At 33.0% G+C, this 22,470-nt stretch overlaps 2 protein-coding genes across 2 annotated transcripts in view; one reads left to right on the top strand and one right to left on the bottom strand.

The window, feature by feature from the left end:
• Positions 1 to 716: 716 nt before the first annotated feature.
• Positions 717 to 8,778, bottom strand: LOC112502072 (kinesin-like protein KIN-5D). Its single transcript, XM_025105890.1, has 22 exons — positions 8,621 to 8,778; positions 8,394 to 8,523; positions 7,690 to 7,845; positions 7,137 to 7,613; positions 6,707 to 6,804; positions 6,146 to 6,302; positions 5,984 to 6,053; positions 5,827 to 5,903; positions 5,645 to 5,698; positions 5,479 to 5,559; positions 5,278 to 5,389; positions 5,022 to 5,108; positions 4,764 to 4,939; positions 4,297 to 4,458; positions 4,114 to 4,221; positions 3,628 to 3,786; positions 3,314 to 3,397; positions 3,011 to 3,216; positions 2,835 to 2,936; positions 2,118 to 2,227; positions 1,861 to 2,012; positions 717 to 1,056 (listed from the first exon to the last, which is right to left on the bottom strand). Exons 1-22 carry the CDS (start codon positions 8,776 to 8,778, stop codon positions 832 to 834), a joined length of 3,141 nt encoding a protein of 1,046 aa, XP_024961658.1. The 3' UTR covers positions 717 to 831.
• A 12,871-nt stretch (positions 8,779 to 21,649) lies between these two features.
• The window catches only part of LOC112502071 (zinc finger protein CONSTANS-LIKE 3-like), a 6,269-nt gene continuing 5,448 nt past the window's right edge, over positions 21,650 to 22,470 (top strand). Inside the window, exon 1 of the mRNA XM_025105889.1 lies at positions 21,650 to 21,943. Coding sequence (XP_024961657.1) covers positions 21,653 to 21,943 — 291 coding nt within the window. The 5' untranslated portion in view covers positions 21,650 to 21,652. The remainder of the gene's footprint in view (positions 21,944 to 22,470) is intronic.

Raw genomic sequence — 22,470 nt, 5'->3', positions numbered from 1 at the left:
TAAGAAGTGGTGATACAAAAGTGTGTAAACTATAAAAACGAGTCGGAGTGGATTTGTCCCCCCACTAGCACTTCAGGTGCACCTGTTACGATTTTTTTTAGTCATTTTTTAAAAATCAAAGCAATCGTAAAGTGTTTTCAAGGCCTGATTTCTCCTGTTTTAGTCGCCTTTTCTGGCAAATACAATATAATATTGGAGTACTTCTAAAAAAATGTTGAATTTATTTGAAATAGTAAAAGTACGTGTGGTTATATATAGCTCAAGGCTCGACCAACTCTCGTGCCATTTAGAATCTTAATTTAATTTAAAACTAGGACCAGATCTGGTTAAGAAACGATTAAAGGTCCGCTGATGCCTAAAATCTATATTGAAGTCAAGAGCGTAAACAACATAATTACTCTAAAAAACACTAAGGGGCCGTTTATTAAACACTTACCAAGTAAACGCTTACCAGTAAAATTTAACACTATTAATTATCTACCGGATAAGATTTTAGTCCACCAAAACGATATTATATGCAACAGTTTACCCAATAAGTGCTTATTGTGGTAAAAATCGTCGCCATCACTTACCGGATAAGACTCTTGGTCCCTGTCTCGCTCTTAAGTGATTATATGATATAAGACAATCACAATCTTACAAATTTATGATAAGAGTGTGAGCCCTAAATGGGCACCACTCATACACCACCTTACAACTATGAACTCTTATAATATGAGATCACAAAAATTAAATCCAATTTCCCAACCACCCTAAAAAATGCTTCCAGATTCAAAACCTATATTTGAATCTAGAAACGAAATGCCATCTGTACATGTTTCTATTTATTTCTCAATTAATAGCAGCGAGCGGAAGTCGAGAATCTCTTGTCGAATGTGCAGCAGCAGCCTCGACATGATGCTTCATGTCTCCATTTGGTAGCTTCGAGCACGATTTTGAATCCCAGAAACATTTCAGTAGCTCCTCGAATGACGGGGTTCGTAGTTCCTCGATAGATGTGATGCTTGGTAGGTTGAATGGCCTCTTTTTCGGCGTTGAGCATGATGGTTCATCAACCTGATAAATAAAAATACCCGATTCGATAATACTTCATGAAAACAACAAGGCTCCTCCAATTATAACTTTATTCCCCCATAAAAAAACAATGTTTCCCGCAAATTGGTATATACACGTGGATAGCCTCATTTGAGAATCATAAATATAAATATTTTAAGAAGCATGAGAAACCAACTATTCATTATGAATATCATCACGGTACATAGTCATGAATGAAAATGCATGATATTTATGAATATTTAGGATATTCATTATGAATAATTGGTTTTCACGATTCCCAAGAGTAAAAGAATTTATGAATAGTTTGTTCTATATATGTGTGTGTGGATAAGTTGAAACAAGAAGGCTAAATATCGTGAGAAAGTAAGAAGAGAATATTCACATGTGAATTATTGAAAAAATGGAGAAAAAATCTTTTTAAAGATAATATTCATATGGGTTACACATAGCATCTTCAAATGGAGTTTTTCAATGATTCACATATGAATGTTTCCTTCTTACGTTCCTCCGGTATGTAGCCTTCTTATTAGAACCTCTCACTATATATAATAGGGTCAGGTTCAAACAAGAAGGCGGTCAAACACATATTGCGTCGAACGACACACTGAGGGTAACCTTCCCCCGTGATCTTTGGTTGCATTCACCAAGTCGCCCATGTTCTTTTGGATGTGTTTAAGCGTTCGTATCACGTGTAATCATATATAATGTTGGAACTTCTCGCCTTCTATTGATCAACTTTTAATTTGATTCTCCACATATCAACTTCCCAACTTCTCACATATGAGTTTGGATGAGAAAACTAACCGTGTAGTCATTTAGGAGGGTTTTTCCAGCATTTTCTGAGATTCCTATGATCTTATGGTAGTGTTCACCCTTCAGTTCCCTCAGTTCACCACAACAAGGAACAATGATGGAATCAAGATTTTCGCGTGCATCATGGTCGAGTTGTAAGGAATCTGCGATTGATTTGCCAAGACAAAACAAAGTGAAAAGTTCGTGTCAAAAAGGAGATAAGATGACACTAAAAGCACATTGATTTCTGATTATATGTATATACTCACGGTCAATTGAGGAAAGAAGGTTTTCGCTTGCAACATTTGTATCATCAAGTGCAGATGACACAGCTGCTGAATACCGTGAACGTAAAATCTGATTGGCTTCCAATCCTCCCCTAGAAGAATGGTGAAAAGGTTAATAAGACATAACAATCTGAAAAGAATGGTGAAGGCAGCCTCCAGTTTGCAAGACAAAAATTAAAAGAGTCGCTACATGTAAGAGTGTGTGCAAACAAGCAACGGGTACATAAACAAAAAATGCAATAAGGGAGAAACGGGAGAATGTGAGAAATACCTCAAACAAACAAGGAAATACAGAAACACAAAGGGCAGTGCTGACAACTAGTTCATATACGTTAAACACTATTATATATATATATACACACACACAATGACACAAACACACACACGCCAAACCAAATAAACCCAGTATATCTCACCTCCGGGTGGGGTCCCAGGGGGTGGATGTAATTTCCCTCTACCTCAAAAAGTAGAGGGGTTGTTTCCATGACGACCCCTGGCTTGTGCAAAGTGTACAAAAAGAAAAGGATAGAATTTGCTCAAAAAATTATTCCGAGAAAGAACATAAAAACTTAAAAGTAAGAAAGACGGTGCTAAAATGTGAAAATATGTTAGTAGTAAGCAACAAAACACAAATAAAGGCAAACAACAAACATAACAAACAAAATACCATCATATATGTAAACTGTAAATTCGTTTTACCTAACTATTTCATCCACAGATGCAACATTGCTCTTCTCTAAAGCAAGCAAAGATTCCTGAGCACTACTCCATTGTTGTGACCCCATTTTCGCCTTTTGTAAACTGTAATGTTTAACGGAATGTCAACAAATTTGACCAACTACAAGAACCCCAGGAATGGTATGAAGTGAACTAACCAATTCTGAAGAACCTCATCCAGGTCTTTCTTTCCATTTTCAACTGCAGCAGTATCTTCAAGATAGTGGTTTTCGGACTTCTTAGTGTAGTTTGTCCATTCATCCCTTATGCAAGAGCTTGAATCTTTCATTGTCGACATTTCTTGCACGAATCTGTTAGCTTTACTAGCTGCAGTTTCACGTAGACCATCCACCGCTGTTCTAACCTACAGTATGGATATCAAATTTATAATTTAAAATCTGTAGCCTCCTATAATGCATATTAACACAACATAGCATCCATAATTTGTATGTTGGCCATACCAGTTCTTTCTTCGTAGCATTTGAAACTGCAAGCAGTTCTGCAACTTTCTCTAGTAGTCGTCTTTCTTCATTTGCAGTGCATTCCTGAAAAGAAGTCGAATTAGAAGACCAAGACATTTTTTTTTTCATTTTTTTGATAACCATGGGTGTCCAGGCCCTGAAGATAACAGCCAGGAAAATCTCAGTGGCCTTGAGGAGACTGTTGACCTACAAGGAGGATCCCTGAAGCCTGGCCTTTGTTTTCTAGTTAAGCTGCCTTAAGGGTTGACCAAGATATGTTTCAACAAGTAAGGAGAAAGCATGAATCTTATTACCTCAAACTTTCTTTCTAGTTCAAATAGTTTTTGGTCATTAGCAGTCTGACCCTCTTCGACAATTTTTGTCAATTTTGTTGCATGTGTGTCTAACGTATCGAAGAAGTTCATAGTAGTGTTAGATATTGATCTTGATGTTTCCACAGCTCTAGAATGTGCCTGCATATCGAGTGTGAAAAGGGACATTATTGTAAGTATGGGAAAAACTATTCTAAACAACTCGCTATGATCATTTGATTTAATTACAATCTAACATGTCTTATGGTTAGTTTATTATATATTTATATTACAATTTCGAGGGAAAATGCATGTATGAATAGTAAATATGTTGAGAACCTTGAGAACCAACTATTCATGAATTATTCACGATGAATATACCAAAATATTCATGCTCAAGAATAATCCATCAATAGTTGGTTCTCACGATTCTCAAATGAACTTGCCCCAACAATTTTGAATATCCATCGTGCTAGTTTAAAATCTTACCTCTCGTTGTTGTTGTGCAAATGCGGTTAGTTTATTTTCCTGGCTGTAGAGGATGTCTTGTAGATCATTAAGCAATTTCTCAGCTTCTGATGCAATACCCTTGAAAAGCTGGACATCAAAAAATTGTTTAAGTACATACCATACTAATGTAGATTTCTTAAATCAAAATTAGGATATACATACATCCCCAAGAGCAGAAGAATTTTTGGAGACTTGAGAATTCAAATGCTCAAATGTTGACTGTGAATTCCCATCAACCTCATCAGCTATATCGTCCAAAGCTTTGATACCAGAACCGTACATTGTTTTTAACTTCTCTAGAGCAGCTCGAAGTTCTTCAGTTGCCTACACCCCCCAGAAAGTAGATTATATAGTCATTTATCCATGCCTTCAAGGCCATGTTGGTACTGTTTACTAAGTTGCTTGTAGTCTTTTACCGAGTAAGTAGTGCTACCTGGGTAAGATACTATATCGTTTACCAACACCTGACCAATAAATGTGACCGAGATGCTGACCGATAAGAGTGGAGAGGCTTACTAACCCCGACAAGGGCAGGCTTACTTGCCTGGTCAGAGCATCTTACCCGGTCAACATTTGCTCAATTTTTTTAGTAAATGTTCCCTCAATAATTCACTGGCTAAATCACATACCTGGGTCTTTGTGGATACAAATGATTGCATATCTTCCTCCATGCCTTTCAGCTGTTGCTCTTGTTGGGTCACAGAAGCTGCTATAGTCTTATGCAAGGTGTCAAGCTGTTTGGTTAATTGAGATTGGAACTGTTGGACAAGAATTCTGTTTCCATCTTCAATTTTGTCCTTGCGCTCTGGTACAGATCACATAATAAAAAATTAACATCAATTCTGCCCAACTTTTCTAAAGGATGTTTGATTATTCAAGGTTTGTACCAATCTTGGTGAAAAGATTAGACACGTCTGATGCAGCATTCTCAAGCTCCGAACGAAGGTCAAATGCCCGCTCAAGAAGTGCTTTTTCTGTGATATTGAAAAGGACCATCGTTATATAGCCAACTTATAATACTACAAAATTTAACATTGCTTGTGGTTTTATAAGGATTGGATAATTTTGTGGAAATGCTAACATGCATGCTAAAATATAGTATCAGCAACTCATTTGGAAGAAAAAGGGAACATATCGATGTACCAGATTTTAGAAGGTTGGAGATGAGAAATTCTTTCTCTTTGATAGTTACATTTGCTTGTCTATGCTTTTCTTCAAGATCAAACAACGAATGTTCAGTTTCTTGGAGCTTTATCTGAAGGCAAAGACATATGGATCTTGATTAAGAAAACCTCATGGATTAAGTACTTTAGGTAACCATCATGGATTACGAAAATGTGATACCTCTGTCTTGTCAAGTTTTTCAGTTAAATTTGCAGTTATTAGCTGCTGAGAGTTATAAAGTTCCTGAAGCTCCATCATTTGCTGTTTACAGAGATAGAGTATCATTTAGGCCAGAGTTCTTCAACAAAAAAACATAAACAGTGGCAATTCTATGTCTTGATTATACCTTGCCCCTGGATTCAGAATCAAGTTCCATGCGCTCTATTTTTTCAGCCATTGCCTGGATCAAAAAATTAAAGAAAACGAAAATTCAGTAAAAGCAATGTTAATCCCAAACCGTTAAATCCAGCCTCGTTTAAGTAAAACAATTTCTTCAATCAGGCTAAATACAAATTCATGGAAAATGACCTTCTTCTCCTCTTCTTCCTGAAGATATCTGTCTTTCGGTATGTAGATCCCATTTTTCTCTCTAGCAGCATATACCTCTGGTCAAGCAACAGTTAGAGTATATTAGTATCTTAATTAAGGGCCACTTTATTGAGAGAGGTTAGGAAGGATAGATTACCTTGCTTAAGCCGTTCAATTTCGGAATACAGGTCTTTCATCATTGCCGATTTCATCATCTTCTGATTGATCTAAAACAACAATAAAAGAAGTCAAATAATCATGGGTTGAAAAAGGAGAAGCATGTCGCTAATTAAAACAGACTAACATCCACAGTACCAACCTCTGGTTTGTTCTTGATATTTTTTGCACGGTGTGCGTAGTCTAAGGTGCTGAGTGTCTCTTCCAAAGAATGGATGGAGGGGGAGATAGTAGCAATTATGCATGTCTTTGTTTTCCCTCCCAAGGAATCTCTCAGCAACCGTGTTAACTTACTATCCCTGTTGTTAAGAACAAACTCTAAAATCTTTACATGGCTCATCTTAATTTGTGTAATCCAGATGATGTCTTTTTCAGCCAGCAGGTTCGAATAAGAACCGTAAATATTTTACATGGGAACCAACTATTTATGCTTTATTCAAGATGAATGTCGTGATAGATATTTATCATCAAAACGATGCACAATGAACATACATGCTATTCATGATAAGAATGCATGATATTCATGATTACAGAAAAATACATGAAATAGTTGGTTCACAGGTTCTCAAAATATTTATGGTTCTCATTTGAAGTTTCCTCTAGACCAGTACTACTCTAATACTATAGTAATTGGAACAATACTTAAGACCGTAGTGAACAGAACAATTCCTAATAACAACTATAGTAGTAAATAGAGTGGTACCTATAAGGTATATGTCCTGAGCGCTCAACTAGCGTGTTTATGACACGGCCAAGTGTAAGCAAGCTTTTGTTTATCTCACCAGCTTCCCTTGCTCTTCCCTGCAATAATTAAAATTCATGAGGTACCAATTTGGATATCTACCTCTTTTAGGTATACGGCAAAACTGACATACACTCCTCACCAACGGTGAGGCTTGAACTCTTGACCTCTAATGAGGTTGGGATGCACTGGTAACGTGAATGCCGCTGGGCCATTGACCCTTTGGCAATTTGGATATGTACTTGTTCATTTGTAATCAATGCTCATGTATCTATAAACCACCCTTCAATGGATGATAGACTATGTGTACACGAGCTTTTAAATAGTCAAAACAATTATAGCATGCGGACGCTTGCTACTTCATATATACAAACTGTCAAGTTTCTATTACCTCTTTTGCACCAGACCGCGAAATATTCTCTGAACCAGCAAGATCAACTAGATTCAGCTTTCCACATCTAATTATCTCTTCCCCCTCTGGAGTACGCTCCTTAATGTGAATTGTGATAGAAAATATTGAGTGAGAACGACTGCTTTGTTTATTCATAAGGGTCTCTGCTGTACGTCTTCTAGCAGAACCTTTCTCCAATATTCTGTATATTTCATCAGCGGTGGAAACTATCTCCTCTTCCAAGCCTCTCACAAGTACGCCTCCCTTTCCATCCTCCATGAGTGCTATGGGTTTCTTGGACTTGTCTTCTGGGAATTTCTGAACTTCTTCAGGAGCCAAAAGATCTGTTATCTCCTCATTGTACAGCTCTAGAAATGTAACTTTCATACTATACTCCGCATTTTGAGCTTCTAATATATCAAATATCTGCTTCACAGCCCTGGGAATAACACCTGCATCACTTGGGAATTCCCCATTCTGAACAGAAGACAGTTACTTTTATGCAATAAAAGCCCAAAACATAAAGGCTCATTCTTATGGGCTAGAAGTATACCTTTTTCCTGCCTCCTCCCTCCATTGTGTATGTTTTCCCGGTTCCTGTCTGGCCGTAAGCAAATATGGTGCAGTTGTAGCCCTCAAGAACTTCGAAAACTATGGGAGAGACTGCTGAATGATACAAGTCCCTTTGTTGGGATTTTGGACCAAAGACCTAAGGTAGCACCAGATTAGTGCATGGAAACAACACCAGATACAATTCCTTTTCCCCCCTAAAGATATAGAGGAAAAAGAGAACACAAATTGTATCTTGGGATAGTATTAAGGGAGTTCATAAGAAACAATTTCCAGTTAGGTATGTGGTAAATTCTAATTTCATTAGTAGTTTGGAAGGGACGTGATATGCATTTATCCAAAAACATTATCAGCAAAATGGCTACCCCTTCCAAGCCTTTTACTAGGCAACAATCCCTGTGAAATTTAATCGAGCAGAATAAATGTTTTAATCAAAATTTTCCCGTTCTGGATTGCTAGATTCCTTGAGTTGATACAAACTACATATCAAAGGACAGTTTATGGTACATTCTACATTTCAACTATGTTTATCTTTGTTCCATGGCATTCTAATCAAGGACCCTACTGTTTAGTTGCCAAAACATGAAGCACACAAGTTTTATCCTAATACCACTGCAGTACATAAAGAATTTATTCTTCAAACAATAAAGACAATAAACATAGAAGAAATTAGACAAGAAAACACACCTTGTCAAACACAAATGATCTATCAATCTGTTTGTTAGCAATATTCTGAATTGCACATACTTCCCTCTTGTTTTCTGAACATGTAATAACCATTGGTGTGTGCAATTTTTCCTCATCAGCATTCATTGGTCTACAAGTTTAGAAACAAAACAATAATAGTACCATTTTCATGGATTAGCATCCAAAATTTAATTTTACGCATCTTGAAGAGAAAAAAAAGTACACACCTGCATCGCACAACAACCTGAACATTCACGCATTTTTCTTTGTCATTTTTGCCACTCATATTTCCTTCTCCAAGTCGGAGATCTCTTGCTGCCTTGTCAATGGACCTCGGAGTGTGTGATGGTGAACTCGGAATCGCATTTCCTCCCTTCCTCTCCATAGCCTTACGATTAGCTCTTCAAATCACGACTTTTGCCTTTGAATCACTGTCAACTAAATTCAAATCTTGAAAAAAATCCATTTATTCAAATAAATCTCTCTTTAACTCAAAAATCATTCAGAAAGCAAAGTGAATAGAAGAATGCTACTATACGAATAACATCGATTATCCAACTCCCGATTAGATCATGATGGATCATACTTTGACTCGAAATAATTAAAACGGTATCAAGTGTAAAACAAGCTCAAAAAATGAAAATGCCGGAATAATGAACGGCTCCCAAGTACTGCGAGTTTCACCGAGTCGACTCAATCAAAATCGGAAATGTCTTTACTAGGAAAGCATTAGCTAGCAGACGCATTAAATATAAGATTTCCCAAAACATCACAGAATATGCAGATGATACAGAAAGGTAAACACAAACCTACACAACTTTCCATTTTTTAATCAAATCTTAATTAATGAAACAGCAACTCGATCGAAACCAGTGATCAAAACAACAAACTGAGCTAGAAAATTAAGAGGAATATATGAAACCTGAAATCACTGGTCTTCAAGTTCTTCAAATTGTTATCAGTGTAGAAAGAGGTTGTTCATAGAAATGGTGAACTTTTTTAGGTTAACAGAGAGAGAGAGAGAGAGAGAGAGAGAGAGAGTCCTTGAGGATGAGATACGGTGATGAAGAGAAAAGGGGGACTTCAAAAATTATGGCCGTTACGGGGGCGTTTGAATTTTGGGTTTTCTGCTCGTTAAAGTTAACGGGGATTTTTGTTTCATTAATTTTATGACCGTTATTCGAGACATTATATTAATTTTTTTTGAATTTCGTAATAATATATTTCTAATAAATTCAAATTTTCGAATCTTTTACTGATTTTTTTCTTTTATTTTTATAGACTATGAAAATCGCATTACTTTAATTTAATTAATTTAAACCAATAAATTATTGTTTGATAAATTCAAATACCTACAGTGTGCATTTCACATTAATGTTTTAAGAAATACAATTATTGTTTACTATATATTTGAAATTATGGATTTCAATTTAAAAATAATATTTTAAGAATCTTTCGTTTCATCGTTTTAATAATTTCAAATCTTTTATATTAAAGTTGTTAATTTTTGTGCAATCAAAGTACATGAAAAAATAACATACTTTAATTTGATTTCTATTTTAAGTAACGTATTTTCAAAACTTCAATTTTGGTACCTAAAATATAAAGTTTTAAACATTTAAGTACCCTAGTAACTGGTTGAAACATTAACCGGTTATCATGTTGACGTGGCGAGTGATGGTGTATTCAACTCAGTATTATTTGATAAAGTGGTTAGTGATATTGATTTTTTTAAATCTAAAATTAGTCTTCAACCGGTTACTCGAGTATTTAAATGTTTAAAATTTTACATCTGAGGTACCAAAATGGAAGTTTTAAAAGTACGTTATCCAAAATAGAAATCAAGTTAAAGTACATTACTTTTTTCATACAATTTGCCCTTTTTGTGCAGAGTGGATTTGTAACCGGCAACTCCCAAGCTGGTTCATAACATCCAACCCTAATAATATCATATGATATGCATATCAGGTACAGAGCGGCCCTATGGGTGCTTTGTCTTGAGCATGGACGAATGCATGTTCAAGGGATAGTAGCACGTACTGCCAATAAAGCCAAAAAAAGTTATAAATTAATTTTTTTAAACCCACCTTTTACGGGTTTACCAAACTTTTTCCACTGATGTCCCCGACCTTCTTTTGGCGATCCATTCACTTTTTTTTTGGTGTCGTAATTCTAAGCATTTTAGTGCTTTTAATGATATAGATATTTAATTCTGACGTTTCTTTTGGAATGTTTGTTAATTTTGTTAGATATGTGTCCTTAGTTGCCGTTAAGGATGTATTACTAATGATTTTTGAATAATCCAAAAATCAAATTACCCAAAACTGTTTAACCCGAATCTCATTTGTTTTGGATGGGTTATCCTACTATAGATTTTTTATACCCCTATGTGTGCCCCCGATACGTGAGTTCCTGGTTCGCCCATTCATCTTAATTAGGAGCACAAATGCCCACACGACGCTCAATCCCCAAAGTATTGTAACTTCCAAACTCTATTTGTTAGACTCAAACCATCGTCTGTTTAAGACATTCTTGTTGTTTTAATTTTTAAGAACTTTAATATAATACATAGTAACAGGTTTTTATATTTTGTTGCATTATTATTCGCCCCTTCGATTTATAGTCTTTGGACATATGTAATAGAGCCTCAAAAAGATTGAAACGACTCTGCACTACACCAATGGATGTCTTACTCCATAACTTTGAGGCAAGAAGAGAACAGTAGCATGACAAGAGTTCGATCTGATTTTGGTACCTAGTTAGGTGCCAAATAGACCCTTCCTTATTGATATATTAATAACGTGAATATGCAGTCTATTCAACGGTGGATTGATTATGCACTCGCCAATGTCGCTTTTGTTGGAAAATATTAATCATGCAACTCCTCCATCCCATTGTCACCTGAAACTGGAAACCCAGTCGTTGGACAACTGTAAATGATGGGTTGGGATATGTAATACAAAGAAGTGTGGCTAAGAATATATGGGAAGTCAAGTTAGGGATTAATTGTGCCACATAATGAAATATGAAGTCCAAAGGTTCATTTGTCATAAGCTGCTATTAGGATTTATCTGAAATGGAGCTCAACCTCGTTAAACGAAACATAAGTTTGGAATGTTATTGATAACAAGGGCAACTATGGTTGGTTTTGGAGTCGTTTTTTGCTCAATATGACTGTAGATTTATGATGTTACTAAACATATTTGTCAACTTTCTGTTCCAGTTGATTGTAGTTGTTAACTATTTCAGTTCCATATTGTTCAAGTGATGTTAGATCTTTTGGACTTTTGCTACGATTAGTTGTAATTTGTACATGTTATCATTCATTATTTATGATGTTACTAAAACGTCATGGCCTTAGGAAAGACAATGTGTGACAGAATAAGAACATAACATAAGTTAGTTGAAGAGGACTTGTAATATATGACATCAGTGTTGAGAAAACTCAAATAAACAGTGTTAAAGATAGATGACTGCAGTAAGCAACCATACATATTGCCGACACCCGCCTATAACCATTGACTAGAGACTAATCTACGTTAATTATCGATATTAAAGATGTCGATGATATTGACAAGGCCTATAGCAGTACTCTCTGAGACCACCGAACCAAAACAACTTTTCACTTGAAATGCCGCCAACATCACGTAACGACGGAACGACCAGTTAATACTGGAAATGTGACTAAAGATCATATCCACGATTAACCATCAAACAAGCACCACATGCAAATTGGTGGCAAAATGATACAAGAAAATGACTAATCCATTGTTAGTGAAAAACCTGTAAGAAATATAGAAGATGGGCCCTTTCGAAAAGCAAGCCGAAACCGACAACAACAAAAAAAACTTAAGAAACAAACATGAGGTGTTTTTTCTTAATAATTTCAAAACAATTAAAGTATATTTTCATAGATCGACTGATATCCATAATACATTATATAAATCACATCATGATTATAGACTTATAATTGAAAGGTTATATAAAAGGCTAATTAATTTGTTAAAGTATTTTATATTTTATTTTTTTCGTAAATGTTATTTAATTAAACGTAATTTTGATTAAAAATAAATCACATTGGTACCCAAACGATTATGGGGTCCTCCCACATGTGACATGTACGATTATACAAAGCAATGTTGGAAAGTTAGGGTATGAATTATCCACATAATATGATATATAACCAAAAATTAATTCTATAAAAACATAAGAATTAATGGTGGTAGAAATTATGAAAATTGGAAATAATAACCAAAAAATATAAACCATAAGGGTGGTGTCTGATTGGTTTGAGTTTGACTCCAAAGATCAAAAGTACCTGGAGGTCCAGGTTCAAATCCAAGGGGGTATAAAAATCCCCTTGTGGCCACGGAGGTTCAAATGCGGTGACTCCGGGCTATCTGCAAAATAGGTGGTCGTCCTGAGATTAGTCGGCTCACATAGCGGGTTGGATATACAGGTTAATAAAAAGAACCAAGAAATATATGGGTTGAGTTCCAATAAGAATGAAAGTTAGAAGAAGAAGAAATAATTTTTACCCTCATATCAATCCTAATTAAAGATCAACACTAATGTGATATGCCGGGATGTACCAGATCAATTTTCATGATAAGTGTAATTTATGGAGTGGGGGTAGGGACGGACCCAGAAAAATTTTCAAACGGTGGCACCATATAATTAATATAGTATAATATACATCTAAAAATAATTACAAAAGATATGGTTTTTATAGTACCGATAAACAACTTCTAAATTTGTACCCGACGCGTCTTTATCTTTTGAAAACGGTCAATATATACCCAAAAATAATTACAAAAAGTATGGTTTTGGTTATTTGGGTTTTGTTTTGTTTGAGTTTTAGTTGTGCCATTTGGATTTCAGGGAAATACGGTAGCACATTCTAAAATGATACGGTAGCACCGTTAACAAACCTAAATTTTTTACCGTTCGGCCGCGAAATAATACGGTGGCACGTGCCACCCATGCCACCACACCAGGTCCGCCTATGAGTGGCCGTATCATTTCTTACGTTTCTCACTTTAACTTTTATTCTTATACGAACATTCGTCTAATACATATAATATTATTTTTTTCTTAATTAATTATATGTGTATATGTTGGAAAGTATTACTTGGGTGATACGTAATACATAGTGCGTACATTTCACTTCTATACCAAGAAAGTGTTAGATTTACACTTGGAATCCACGTGCCCATGCTCATGCATGTGTGCTTTATGCTTTGCTATTTTTTTTAATTCTCCTATTTTTTTTCATTAAAAATTTGAAAACAACCGTGTCATGTGTCTATATTTATAATATTCACGATGAATGTTATAAAAATCATATAAATATGGAATTTTGAACAAATAATACGTTCTCGATGATCGTTCGGGTTCTCAATAAACATAAGGTTTATAACAAAACCACTTCAATATAAAAACCATACATTATAAAACGATTTTTAACACGATTTTTTCTGTATCACTTCAATTTTAAAAACATCTACTACAATAATTTATAATAAATTTCGTAAATTATATCAGTATATTGTTAAATTTATAATTCACTAAATAAAATAATTATATCAGTATTAATTAATGATCATACTATTTGTATTTTTTATAGCTTAAATCTCATTTAATAGATTATTCGTATATTGCTTATAAACATACTTTATAAAACATCAACACATAATGGCTTTTGAAACAATTTCTTATTAAAAAATAAGAATACTATTTATTATCACAACAATAAAAAGTACTGATATATCATTAGAAATTATTGAAAACCAAAATAGGATTAAAAACACTTAATTAATAACCAACATAATTTCTTATTAAAAAAATCCTTCACGTCATTTAATAAATTGCTAAGAGATTATTGTAGTGACGGTCTAATAATATTAAAGATAATTAGAAGGGTACTCGTGTAATACATCGAGATACATCTTGATTTCAGTATTTCGTTTTATTCTTTTTTTATGTCGATATAATACGGTTTTATATGGTTTTGATAAGTGATAATATTTTTATCTTTGAATAAAATATAAATTTAAAAATATTATAAAATTTTGAATAAAAAATATATCGATATCAGTATCAAATTAACCTTTTTAAAAATTCTTGTATTTTGGTGTAATTTCTTTAATTAATTTTTTTAAATTATAATTTAATTTAGGTTTAGCAACATAGAAATTTAATTTAGGTTTAATAATATAATTTTTTATAAAGATAATAACTAACTATTCTGTTAGTTATCAATGATTATCCTAATTATATTTTAGAATTTTTATATTTAAAATGAGATGTTTATCCAATATTTGATTATGTTTATTTGCAGTTAGTTAGACGAATTCAAGTATAAAGCTTTAATAAGTTGTACTTATACACAATTTACTTGTAATTTTAAATTTTAAGTAATATGCATCAATAAACAGTATCTCCTGCATAAAAAATCGTTTTTAAGAGTTTTTGTCAAATGTTTTATAATATAGTATAGATTAAATATTTTATATCATTTTTAAAAAATCAGCATTTATTTTAAAATAATTTTATTTTAAACTTGCAAAAATTCAAAATTCAAAATTTGAATATTTATTATTATATTTATATTTGCACACATGCATGGTCAGGTCTTTGGAGTAAAGAGTTGTTGGGATATCAACAAATCCACCTTTCTTCTTGTTTAATCTTCCACCCACGTTAAATTTCCTAACAACTTTACCCAATCTTCGGTCAACAATCCAATTTCATTTAATAATAATTGATTTTTTATATTTATTAATTAAATTCTTTATTTTTTTCGTTATATTCCTTCTTCTTTTTTTGGAAAGAAAAATTAATAACAAAAAAATCATGGTGTAATTTTATGGGCCTTTTTAACCAAACCAATACGGTTCGGTTTATTTAGTGGGCCTTTCAGCCCAATAATTGAATCATGATACTTTTGGTTGGGTCAAGTCTTATAGCATATAAATTATAAAACATCATGACACAAATTATTTATATTAAAATAAAAATATTGTAGGTTTCTATTTAGGACAGAATAGAAAACCATGAAACCACTCAACTTATCAAACCCAACCAGTTGTGGATCCAATTAAACTTAACCTCTTAAACCATTAGATCGTAACTAAAGAAGGTTGAAATTGGGTTAGCGTAGTTCAATATAATTTAATTCGTCGTTAATATTATATTAACTTTGATAAAACTTTATTTATTGTTATTTATAGTATCCCTGTAAGAAAAGGTTCATTTGAGAAGTGATACGTATTAGAGAAGTAAAGTGATCTTAGCCCTTCGTATGGTCAAAATTGGTTAAGAATTGCGGCTTTGAATGGTTAAAGATTTGCGGCTTTGACTGGTTAAAGATTTGCGGCTTTGACTGGTAAAGGGGAAAATAGAGGGTAGTTTCATAATTTATACAAATAGAAGACAACCAAGTGCATATGTGAACTAATAGTTTATATGTGAATCAGTTAAATAGTTCATATGTAAACCATACGAGTTTATATGTAAATCAGTTAATTAGTTAATAAGTGAATCGCACGGGTTCATGTGTGAATCAACTAAACATTTCATATGTGAATTACACGAGTTCATATATGTAAATCACACTGGTTCATATATGCACTTGTTTTGCATCCTATTTATAAAAATTACAAAACTGCCCCTTTATCTTCTGCATACCATGCGAGAAATTATTCGGTGCTTCACAGTCAAAGCCGCAAATATTGACCAAATGAAGGGCTGGAATCACTTCTCTACTTCTCAAATACTTACCACTTCTCAAATGAATCTCAAATACTTACCACTTCTCAAATGAACCTATAACTATATATATATATATATATATATATATATATATATATATATATAAGGGTTGGTTCTTTTGTTAACCCAATAACTGATATTAATTATTTGAACCATTAATCCTTGAAATGTATGGATTAAATTAAATATGACATATTTGTAATAAATGAAAAATTGGACAAAAATAAACATTGGTGAACATTCTTGATCATGAGTATTTGTGGAAAATATCATGACTTATGAATACCTATAAACATCGTATGATTATGAACACAATCTTATGAATGCATTATGGTTTTGAAACATTCTATGAACACCTATGAGCACATTTTTATGAAAACCTTATGGTTATGAACACATTTTTATGAACAAGTACTATGAACATCATTTATTAATACAATTCAGACTAATATGGTGAACAAGTTGAGTGTTTTTTAGGAACATTTCATATATGAACTTGCAATATGTTCACTTTGATTAACCATTGTTCACGTTAAAATTAACATAATCATCCTAGAATCTTGAAATATAATAATAGGATTATGATCGAAAAAAACATGCAAGTATTAATTTGTAACATCTCATTAAATATCATAAAGTAACTTACATATAAAAAATTGTAATAATCTAATTAAATACCATGAAAGTTATTTACATATAAAAATTACCTATTTGCTCTTCATCATTAAATCAAACATTTGAAGTAACATCTACTAAAGAATGAATCTTATTAGTTCAATAGATTCACAAAGTTAATATCATATTCATGGTTAACAAAAGATCCTACCCCTTTCTCTCTCTCTCTCTCTCTCTCTATATATATATATATATATAGAGAGAGAGAGAGAGAGAGAAAGATCCATCCAGGTTGGTGAATATATGGTTCTATAAGTATCTCGTTTGTTTTCTGATTAAAGTGTTGCTCATAATTAATTAACTATAATCATCTTTCATAAATATCCTGATCATAATAAATGAACCTCATCATTTTCCATAAATATCTCAATTATTTGGTTTGTATGGTTGTTAATAAATAAGGGGTTTGCAAATAATTTGGACTATATATAGAGTTGGGTTCACGTGAGACCAACATGTTTTCGTGAGAACCGTAAGACCACTTTTTTTACATTTGAAACTTCACAGCAAAATGTTCTGAAAGTAAAAAGAAGTCAAATCTTCACAGCAAAAACACTGTGAAGGTTGATTACATTTACAACGTTTTGCTGTGAAGTTTCAAGTGCAAAAAAGTGGTCTCACGGGTCTTATGAAAACATGTTGGTCTTATGTGATCCCAAGTCTCTCTCTCTCTCTCTCTATATATATATATATATTTTATATATATATATGTATTATATATATATATATATATATATATATAGGGGCTCATTTAAGAGGGAACTGATTAGTTTGTGGTAACTGTGAGATCCAATCTCAACCACAAATCAACGGATAAATTAGGAAATTAATAATTATGGTAGTTTGAGTTAAAATWATAATTAGAGGGCATTTTAGGTATTTTTAAAAAAACTCATCTCTCCTCTCTTCTCTCTCCTCTCTCATCTCTCATCTCTCCAGCCTCCAATCTCCGGCCTCCGGTGAACAAAAATCCAGCAGGTATCAATTAATCACAAAGATACACAATGTGATACCCATTGTGATATATTGTGATACCATTTGAGTACCACTGTATATCACAATGGATATCACATTGTGTATCTTTGTGATTACTTGATACCTGCTGGATTTTTATTTTTGTTCACCAGAGATTGGAGATTGGAAAGATGAGAGATGAGAGAGGAGTTTTTTAAAAATTCCTAAAATGTCCTCTAATTATAATTTTAACTCAAACTACCATAATTATTAATTTCTTAATTTATCTGTTGTTTTATGGTTGAGATTGGATCTCACAGTTATCACAAACTAATCAGTTTTCATTTGATTAATCCCATATATATATATATATGGTGTAAAATTTAAATATATATTTTTTTGACTTTATGTTTTTATTTCTTTTTAGGTTTATGTATAGATTACTAAAAGAGATTAAACATCAAATAATGATAACAAATAATTTAAATGGAGAAAATTATTGAAATTGTTTTTGCAGCAAAACAACAAATTGATGTGTCAGATAATATGAAAACGTTGATAGATACTCGATTGATAAATCTACAAATCCAAAGACTCCCTCATTTGATTTTGTACTTTGCTAGAAAGAAAATGTTGAAAGTTATGGCATTTCACTACAACAACATTAGGTTTATAGGACACCTAAAAATTTTAACCGTAGATACTTTATAGGGACTTAACAAGCTTTTCGGATGTAACTCAAAAAATGTTACAATATGTATATAGAACGTTTTGAGTGTCTTAACAAGCTTTTCGGATGTTTTTAAAATATGATGTCGTAATAGTTATTTTATATGCCACTATTTGAAAAAAATGTCATATAAACGCAAATGTTATATAAATAGATGAGTTTATAGGACACATTTTAATATTATTTTATAAAATAAATAATATGACGCTTTATATAAAAATATTCTAAAAACTTGTTGAAACGTTCAAAAGTGTCCTATAAATTAACATATTGTAACACTTTTAGATATGACGCTTTATAGTTTAGTTATATAAATTTAAGTCTTATAAAGTATCTTACTCATCAAATTTATGTAACTACTAACCCATCATTCTGCCCCAACACTGGGTTGGAATATTGGATTGAGATTTTTTCAAACCATTGTAATTGGGTTAGGTTATAAAAATGACGTAAACCACCCAAGCCAGCCCATGTACACGGTAGTTTTCATTGTAAAATTATTTATTTTTGCATTAGTATCGAATTTATAAATAAATAGTATCACCTAGTAATTAAACCATATTTAGGTATAATAAATAGTATCTCATGCATAATCACAAGGGTGGTGTCTGATTGGTTTGAGCTTGACTCCAAAGGTCAAAAGTATCAGGAGGTCTCAGGTTCAAATCCAAGGAGGAATAAAAATTCCATTGTGGCCATGGAGATTCAAATGCGGTGACTTCGTGCTATCTGCAAAACAGGTGGTCACTCTGGAATTAGTCGGCTCGCATAGCGGGTTAAATATCCAGGTTAATAAAAAATATATATCTCATGCAAATAATTAATCGTAATATACGTATTTCACTTTATATTATTGTGATTTTTAGTAAAACAGAATAATCGAAATGGTTAAAAAAATTCAGTGTGTAGAGTTAGAGAGAAACAAAATCATCGCAAAATTTAAATAGAAAAACAAATAACATTGATGAAATTGTATCTTCTTGAATTGCTTTGATTTACGGGTTTTACGCACATATAGAGTCCGACCCATAAAAAAATTTCAAGCAAAAGTATAAAATAAATAATAATTCTAAAAAGTTTCATTAAAAAATGATATACAAGTGCCATTTGTAATGACACTACTGGTAAACAATTATTCTGAGAAATCTCATCCGTTACAAGAATTATTTTGAGAAATCTCATTTGTTACAAGAAACATATCCGGCTCACTATCTTTAACATATTTCGATGTTGTTTGTTAACATGTATTAAAATGTTAACTATGTTAATTAAGATTTTCGTGGTTTCTGTGTGTAATGTGTTACTTTGAGTTAAGTGTGTTAAAATTGCATTTAGATCAAGGGCGGAAATATAAAATTTATCTATGGGGTGCATAGAAACAATGTAAGAAAATTCACGAGAAAACCCTTTCAAGTATGTATGTATGTGTGTGTATATATGTATATATATATATATATATATATAGAGAGAGAGAGAGAGAGAGAGAGAGAGAGTAGCAATCAAAGGCAAAACACTATTATCCGTCGATTTCATTATTAATTAATCTTATGAAATTTTTTCATAAAATTGTTTAATCTTGTGAAATTGTTTCATATAATATTTTTTTGATAAAGTTGTTGTTTCATATATGGTTATGAAATTGTTTCATATAATACTTAATGAAATTGTTTCATGTATTTTTATAAAATTAAAATAATGAAGATGATAATATCCACGATTAACACTCTCAACAATAAAAATGATTAATTAATCTCTCATAATTACAAAAAAATAAACAAAATGAAAATTATGATTTATTGATTGAAGTTTGTACGATTTATACAAATAACATGATTTACAATGTAAACTTTTTCTCATAGTGTGTTTTAATAAATGTTTAGTTTTATACCATGTTAAGGTATATTAAGATTAAGGTGCTCTTTGTTTTTCAAAAAAAAGCACTTAATTGCCTCTTATGTCTGAATCGGTCAGACATTGAGGGATTAAGTGCGTTTGTTTTTTTTTTTAAATTAAGTGCTTAAAACATTTGATTTCATCTGAATTATTTAGAGGTAAAATGCAGTCTGAAAACCTCTTAATCGTGTCGCCTCAAGCTCTCGCCTACCCTCCGCCATGTTCCTCTCCCTCTCCTCCCCGCTCCCCTCCTCCACCACCTCCATTTCTCTCCCTAAACCCCACCTCCACCCGCCACCACTCCGGCACCACCTCCCACCCTTTCTCCACTCCGGTGTCGGTATCGTCGATCGATCACCGTCTCCGGTTCCTAAAGCATCGGATGCACTGCCTCCTCCTTCATCTACCTCCTAGGGTTTTTCGGCATCGATTTCGTTCAATCCTTCGGAATCGAAGCTTGGGGACTGCCTTAGGGCTGCTTCGATTCGACGGCAGGCGTTGGAGAGGACGACGGGGAGGTCGTTGTTAGGGTTGCCATTGGAAAGATTCGATTACGAGTCAATTTTAGGGCAGTGTTGCGAGATGCCTAATGTTTTTCCATCTCCATCTTCAGAATTCCAAACCATTTATGGGTATTTAAACCAACCAAGCGTAAACAGGGGCTTTCAGTTCCTTAGCAGCTAGGGTTCTTCAATCTTCCCTTTTCCTTCATTGGAAATGGAAAAACATTAGACATTGGAAACGATCATAATCAAGTTCATGATGTTAACAGTGATTCCACTTCTGATTTCCATTGTGAGCTTGGATCGTTTGAACACCAATTTCGTTTAAATGATTGGATATTTCAGTTAAATTTAATTGAAATGAATTGATTCAGATTTCAGACGTAAAAACAAACAGTCTGACTGATTCAGATTTCAGACTTCAGCACCACCTCTTAAAATTCAGAAATGAATTCAGACTTCAGACTTCAGCACCTCTTAAAAAACAAACACCACCTAAATTTTTGAAAGGGGTTAAGCTCGGTACAACAATGCAATCGAAATTCAAAATTATTAACGAAGTTTCTCGTTCGATCATAATCAAGAAAAAAGTCAACTCTCTCGTGGACAATGACGTTACAATTGACGTCATCATCTCCTCCCTCACTTCTGTGTGTTATATTATGCATAGTGTGCGCCATAAAACCGAACTAACCTCCCTCTCTCCATCGATCGCATCTACACCACACGATATGTACGGACACAACCACAACAGTTTCCGGCCACACTTCTCAGACCTACCACCGTCCTATAGACCTGCCAATTACTCAACGTCACCACCGCCGTTCGCTTTGGACTCCACCACCAGCGACGGTCGTTGTTATGACTCGCCTGGATATACCGGCAGCCAGAGCGATTGCATTGATACTCCGATCAACAATAACGGATTGTTGTTCCAAATCGTTTCATCTCCGGCCGAGTTATTTGACTCCGATGGGAGCAGTTCCTCCGTCACCAAGGGTTTTTGCGCCGGAGATCTGGAGGTTCGTCCCCTTCTTTCAATACTATATATGAAAATAAATAAATAAATAAATAATTAGAATTGATAATATTCGTCCCCTTTCTCCATCATGATTCTAATTGTTGGTAAATGGTAACTCCTAAACCATGTTAATAATACGTTTAATCTTGTTCGTTGGTTTGTTCGATCACTAATCTTTATTTTTTTATGTGTGAGTTTGGTCATGTTTTTGATCGCTTACTTTTAAATTAAAAAAAACTATTACTATTTTTAATATATTAGAAGGGTGTTTGTGTAATATTTCATTTTATTTTTTATCTCGGTCGATGTTATAGTATAGTCTTATATGATTTTGAAAAAGCGATGACGTTTTTTATTTTTAAATAAAATATAAATTTGAAGACTTCATGAAAATTTGACAAAAATATATATTGATATTAGTGTTAAATTAACTATTTAAAATTCTTATTTTTTATGTAATTTTTTAATTCAATTTTTTTATTATAATTTAATTTAGATTCAATAACGAAGTAATTTATATTTGATTTA

The sequence above is a fragment of the Cynara cardunculus genome, unplaced genomic scaffold (genome assembly GCF_001531365.2).
Source record: "Cynara cardunculus var. scolymus isolate 2C unplaced genomic scaffold, CcrdV1 Un_Scaffold_891, whole genome shotgun sequence".
Lineage (NCBI taxonomy): Eukaryota > Viridiplantae > Streptophyta > Magnoliopsida > Asterales > Asteraceae > Cynara > Cynara cardunculus.
This window is presented reverse-complemented; position numbering and strand designations above follow the sequence as displayed.